At 48.0% G+C, this 7,015-nt stretch overlaps 1 protein-coding gene across 1 annotated transcript; it reads left to right on the top strand.

The window, feature by feature from the left end:
- Positions 1-3,448: 3,448 nt before the first annotated feature.
- DFJ58DRAFT_735353 (uncharacterized protein) lies at positions 3,449-5,140 on the top strand (the record flags this gene model as incomplete). The annotated part of the gene is made up of 1 exon (XM_041386623.1): positions 3,449-5,140. The coding sequence occupies one exon, from the start codon at positions 3,449-3,451 to the stop codon at positions 5,138-5,140; it is 1,692 nt and encodes a 563-aa protein (XP_041236656.1).
- Between the last annotated feature and the right edge of the window lie 1,875 nt (positions 5,141-7,015).

Below are 7,015 nucleotides of genomic sequence, written 5' to 3'. Positions count from 1 at the left end.
TAGCGCTGCACAGACCTTCTTGTTTGACTTCCTGGATGTATACCCATTCTATTATTCTCGACCTCCCCATTGTTACCGGCACCGCAGCTGGACTAACCAGGGCAGCAACACGCTCCTAGATGAGATTGTAGCTCATCTTGTTCAGAAACCCACCACACATGTACTCCATTTTTTGATACCTTTCGCCAACTCACACCCTCAGAAACTGTTTGCATGTCGCATCATCCAAGCTCCCCTTCTCGTTCATGGTATTAGCAAGGGGCTAGACACAGTTTGCTCCCTCATTGGTCAATCCTGACTTCTTTTGTCGCTTGGTGTCCCTGAGCACCTACATAATCCGGATGAGACAAAGATTCTAATTGTTTCATTTGGCAGACAGGTCTCCCAGAAGCTGACTTCTAGTTGTGGGAGCAGCATGGGTCACTCAAGTCCAGGATGCAAAACACCTCAAATTGATCCTCCATTGGAGCCATGGCAGATCCCTGATAGCCCACAAATGTCAAAGATCTGTCCTTGCAGTGACGCTCTCAGCAAAATGGACATGTCATACAGCTCTTACAGCACCCCCCATTTAACCCAGGCCAGCTGAATGACTACCAGCATCCAAATCCAGCAAGACATTATTCATCATTTCACTGAGTAAATTGTACTCTCACCATCACAATACTGCTGAGATATTTCAGTGCAGGCCGTGCAGCGTGCGATGCCCCTCCATCTTTTTCAACACAACACCTATCTTCAAGTCCCAAAGGTTACCATTCATCACTTATCGGGGAAACTGCGACCACATCTACATCCCCCTCATGATCTTCAAAAACTTGCAGGGATGTTGTGCTTGGAATGAGCTGTGGCATTTTACTGGAGGTTAATGGTGTTGAGCACAGTTGAGGGATTGTGGGTGTCTTTCTCTAAGCTGCAGAGGTGCATGTATTATGCTGTTTCATCATGCTAACCTACCTCATTTCTATAGACGCCCAAGACACAAGGTCGTTTGCACCACACTCTATCACCGTTTCAGCATGAATGCTCCCCATGAGTCATGCATTGAGACGGTGGAATGGCGCTTGACTACTTGCCTCACATATCCATCCTCCAGCCTATCATCTCATTTGCATGCAACCACAGCACTCTGGGCTGCCTCAAAGACACAATCGCGAACTTGAAGAACAGCCATGGTCAAGAGTAAGTGTATCTTGCAGTGTAACATTCAGATGGTTCCCTTACAATGCTTTCAGGCTACATTATGTGTATGCCCAAGGTCCAGAAGACAATTTACTATGTTACTAGTGAATCCCTTGCAGCTGTCAGACGGGCGGGTCATCTTTACAGCCATGTAGACATGGTGAACTTGGCGTGGCAACTTAAACCACATGAATTTCCGCTTGGGGATAAGTTGTCTGCGAAGCTACCCAGAACCTGTCAGCACATTCCAGCGTTTAGTCAAGATCATGGCGCTGTACTACAACAAGATGACATTTTATATGGAAGTCATTGGCAGTGTGTCAACCGGGACGCCAATGGGGCAAGTCTAACTTGCTTGCTGCTATTGTGTCGCAGATGCTGCTTGGGAAGCTTGGTAGTGTGTTATGGGAGGCATTTTCTGGGTCTGGGCCTAATGCTGGATCGCCTCATTTGCCTGTGCATGTGACTTAGTGTATAGCTTACAATAGATATTGAATTTGCTTTGCATCACATCGTGCACTTCCGAGAGTCAGAGGGCGATGATATCAGGCTTGAGTTAGACAAGGAGCAGGATGGCAAAGGTGACAAACAGGACAAGGAGGACAGTGATAGCTCATGATGATGCTTGGACGATGTGGTGAAAGAAATAGTAGTCAGCTAGATATACCAACAAACTTACTAAATCCTAATGGGTGTGAGTGCAGTACTTCGACCCAAGGGGACTGCTATTGAAGCACTTCCTTCTAATAGTGCGAGGGAAGAGAAAGGAAGAACTAAGCTCTAAGGCCTGAGATATCCGACCGACCGAAGGTCCGAGTCCGAGAATGTCCGACGCAATATGGGATACCGATGGTACACCCGATGCGGAATACCAATGCAAGATGCCAATGCAAGATACCGATGCAAGGTGGGGAGTCTGATGCCGATGAGCGGCACGTAAGTCTAGGCCGAGGTAAAGAGAGTCCAGGTATAACTAGATATGATGAGGTAAGACTAGGTATGGGTTGCCGATGTAAGACTACTGGTAGCGGTCCGGATCTCACAAGGCCTAGGTAAAGAAACCTTAGATAGAGTGCACTTAGAGTGGTCAAGGCACGTCTGATGATAAAAAGCAAGGGGGATCAATTTGCACAATCAAGGACTAACTAAGGTGACTCCTACAACGGTACCAGGTATGTCTGAGGAAGGGAAGTAAGGGATAATACGAACTTGAGTCCTATTTATCTAACTGCGTGAACGTTCGGAATCGCACAGGTGAGAGTAGTAGTGAAATGCGATGTAGAGACTCGATCCTGAGTAGCCTCACAATGGCATATATTGCACTGTAGGTCGAGTCTACAATACTATGCATGCAACGCGACACTAGTGCGATAAACGCGACGTTCGCGCGCGACTTAGGCGACACTTCCGCGACATAGGCGACACTTCTGCGACTTGCGCACGCTTTAGGCGAATTTTCCCGCGCCTAAGCGCTATAGGGCGCCTGACTTCCCACTGTGTTTTCCCATGTCCAACCAAGTTCCCAGGTATGCATTTCTCCATTTATCATTTATTTCAACATCGTACCATGTTTATTTTCACTTGGTACACATTTTTCATTACACATTTTTTTTACTTAACACAACACACATTACCACGGACCACCACCATGATAGACAGTCACCATCTCCAAGTTTTTATTATGTTTTGAATAAATCATCGCAAGCCCTAGTAGCAGTTAGCTCTAGTGGCCATATCCGCATCAGTTGTCTTATCAGCGTCTCAGTACACGTCTTAACATCTCACTATCGCTCGCATACCGCTTTCACCCAGTTCCGCTTTTCGACGCGCGACTATCCCGCGCTTCGCGCGCCTATAGCGCCTTTGTTCCCGCGCTTTCGCCTTATCACGCGCTTTGCGCATTCCCCCTAGAGTTGACCAGTGGATATTTGCTTTCTCCGCTTCCCCTAAGGGACGAACATATCGCACTCATATTTTCCTCCCTTCAACAATTATATCAGCTGCACCCTCAGCTGAGTTGAAGATCCTTCAACTGGAGCCCACCGCAAGGGGATCAGTCAGCACATCCACACATATCCAACTCCATTCCACTCTACTCCACTATCCGCATATCCGCTTCCCACATTTTCGCCTTATTCACATTATCGCGTTTCCGCCTATTCCGCCTTTCGCTATTCCGCCTATTCCGCGCATCCGCATATCCGCCTTTTCCGCTTTTCTGCCTAAATCGTGAAATTCGCGATTTATGCCCCTTCGCTTTCGCACCATGAACACGCCAGTAGATTCCTTTGGCATGCCTTTGCGCACCTGCAGCGCTGCTCCACGTTTTGGAGGTGACTACACCCAACTGGTCAACTTCCTGGAGTCAGTAGAACGACTCGCGCAACCACTTGGGCTGTCAGATAAGGACATTATCAAGTATGCCTTGAAGTATTCTGCGCCTAATGAGAGAGAGGTGTTCCAGTGCTATGAAGGTAACAACACCTATGAAGATTTTGCTAACTTCGCCTTGTTCATGTATCCAGAATGCGCAATTAAGCGCTACACGCGCCCTACTAGCGCGATTTCCGCTATTCCGCTTCCGCCCCTTGAAGCGTCCCCTAAAGCGCCACCTGTAGGTGCGCCTCAGCAACCAGAACGCGCCCAAGATCAGCTAGTAGCAGCAGCTATGGCGCCAATATGCGAAATACGCGAAACCCTTCCCCTTCCGCCTACTCCAACATTGCCTATCATTGAAATCGTGTTCGCACCAGCACACATCGAGGCGCCTATTGTAGGCGAACCTACAGAGCATCAGAGCGACACAGAAGATCAGTTGGACGAAGTGGTTTCACCCCAGCTCGACATATGTGAACCTACCGCTATCGCGAACGTGCCAAATGCGCTACCAGACGAGATCACGCCATCCATCATCAGCAATGACCTTCAACCCCAATCGCATTTTAGCGCGCCTATTCAGGAGCATTCTGCAGTGACAGAGCTCCAAAATGCGCCTCATTTCAACCACAGTTTGTCTCTACTAAATCCGCTTGTTACTGACAATACCGCGCATATCGCGTTTTCCGCTTTCAGCGACTTCCACTTGCCAGTCAAACACCCATGTATCAAGTCACCCACCCACCAAGTAGAACATGTCTCAGGCGACCCTGACACGCCTCCAGTGCACCCTATGGCGCCTGAGGTCGCACATGTCACGCACTTTGAGGCACTGTATATTCAACCTTCGCTCATTTCGCCTTTTTCGCTTATTTCGCGTTTTTCACTCTCATTGAGTTTTTCATCAGTTGCTAATGCTTCGCCTTTGCCTTCATTTAAGCTTACCATTATTCCCTCACTCAGGCGCCACAGTCGCGCGCCTCACGCCTTAATTCACGCGCCTAAGGCGCCCATCATTACATCAAAGTTTTCCCTCCATCGCATTTTTACCACTTTATCATTTTTAAATTGCATTCCTCACATTCATCATGACCCATACTTCAATCAGCCATTCAGGCGCGACTTAGGCGCGCGCCTGACACACATACATCCGCCTACATCATCCATCATTACATTTAACATTGCACCATCTGTCCTTATTCACATTTTTCGCATTTTCGCTTATCGCATCCATAACATCCTTTCATTTTATATCAAGTACCATTCATTCATGATCAGGCACCTATGTCGCCTTGATATATCATTCATACTCATCATTCGCGTCACATTCACGCCTAATTTCACTGCACATAGATCACTCACTAACGCATTTTCGCTATTTCAGCCTATCCTCGCGCATACAGAGGATATAATCATTTTCGCGCCTAAATGCGCTAACGCGCCAGCATCGCCTATCGCCTATCGTGCTGTAGCGCCTTTCAACCACTGTCGCCTCGCCTCGCCTTGGCGCGCGCCTAATAGGCGCCACCAAGTGCAAGAGTTCATCCCACCAGTCACTAGTCCGCCACTATCGCGAGTTTGAAGAAGATTGGTTTATACCTGGTTGAAAAAGTTGTTGCGAAGTCTTGAAGATGAAGAGTACACCATTCCCTGTCGCTTAACACTGTCGCCTCACGCGCTTTCGCCTCGCGCCTCATCCGCTTCAACCGCTTCAACCATCATTTTTGCGAAAAATCACCATATACCGTGTTTTTTCATAGCATATAGTTTGTTTTACCCTGGTTTTTGTCCAGCGCTTTTCTCCTTTCATTTTTCTCATCATTACATCGCCTCAAACACTAATAAAACACTGACATATATACTCATAGATCCGCTTAGCAGAAAACAACAAAAACAACAAAACAACTATAGACTCGTGCCCACCTAACCCAGTAGGATATTATTTTCGCTTCTAACGCATGCTGTGGCACCATGCACATTTACCTTTGAATAGTCCCCTATAGCGCCTCATTCTCGCGCGCGCGCTTTTTTCGCGCTTAGCGCATAGAAGGACATAGATGTTGATAGTTGCACGAAGAAGACAAGACGGACAGGACATCCGCAAAGTTTACCATTTCACTTTCGCTTTTTCACTTATATTTTTACTCATGTCATTCATTCCCTTAGCACCTGTTTCATAGCGCGCCTAGTGGGACTTGGTTTGGACATGGGTTGGACCACTTCCTCAACACGCAGTTTCGCCTTCCACACCTTGGATATCACTGGACATTCGCCTCTTCACCTTCCCTGTACTATGCGACGCTTACGCGGCATACGCGACATTCGCGCTTATCACGCACATCCGCGCACCTCAGGCGCCTCAAGCGCGAATGTTCCCGCGCCTTACACAGCACATTCACGCCACACTCGCATCATCAGCCATCTATTGTCATCATGAGTTCGCATCCTTATGCCATCTTGAAGAGTCGCTATCACTTGAATACCGCATTCGTGCACTTCCGCTTCATAAGCGCGAATGTTCCCACGCTTCGCGCGCCTATGACGCCTTATTCACGCGCATACACACATCACTCTCGCCTCATTGCAGTCATCTCCATATCATTCAGGCAGTTGTCACCATCACATCCCCAAGCTTTTGATTGTGTTTGCACACACCAGAGTCACTTCGCGCATTCCGCTGTTCTACCGCGCTTTCACGCCCCTATGACGCCTTACGCCTGCGCCTCTCCCGCGCTTAGCGCGCCATTGTTTTGCCAGTCTCGCCTCATCACATTCGCCTCAGACACACTCGCAGTACACTCCTCTCGCATCACATACCCCCATCACAACTTCGCTTGAGTTCACCACTTGATGCACTGAGTGGGGACACTCAGAATTTAAGCCCCCAGGAGATGTAGAGACTCGATCCTGAGTAGCCTCACAATGGCATATATTGCAACATAGGTCGAGTCTACAGTAATATGCATGCAACACGACACTTGCGCGATAAACGCAACGTTCGCGCGACACGCGCGACTTAGGCGACACTTCCGCGACATAGGCGACACTTCCGCGACTTGCACGCGCTTTAGGCGAATTTTCCCGCGCCTAAGCGCTATAGGGTGCCTGACTTCCCACTGTGTTTTCCCATGTCCAACCAAGTTCCCAGGTATGCATTTCTCCATTTATCATTTATTTCAACATCGTACCATGTTTATTTTCACTTGGTACACATTTTTCATGACACATTTTTTTACTTTACACAACACACATTACCACGGACCACCACCATGATAGACAGTCACCATCTCCGAGTTTTTATTATGTTTTGAATAAATCATCGCAAGCCCTAGTAGCAGTTAGCTCTAGTGGCCATATCCGCATCAGTTGTCTTATCAGTGTCTCAGTACACGTCTTAACATCTCACTATCGCTCGCATACCGCTTTCACCCAGTTCCGCTTTTCGACGCGCGACTAT

This window comes from Suillus subalutaceus (assembly GCF_016647625.1).
Source record: "Suillus subalutaceus strain FC151 chromosome Unknown DFJ58scaffold_210, whole genome shotgun sequence".
Lineage (NCBI taxonomy): Eukaryota > Fungi > Basidiomycota > Agaricomycetes > Boletales > Suillaceae > Suillus > Suillus subalutaceus.
The sequence above is the reverse complement of the archived record's forward strand: the minus strand, read 5'-3'. Positions and strand labels throughout refer to the sequence as shown.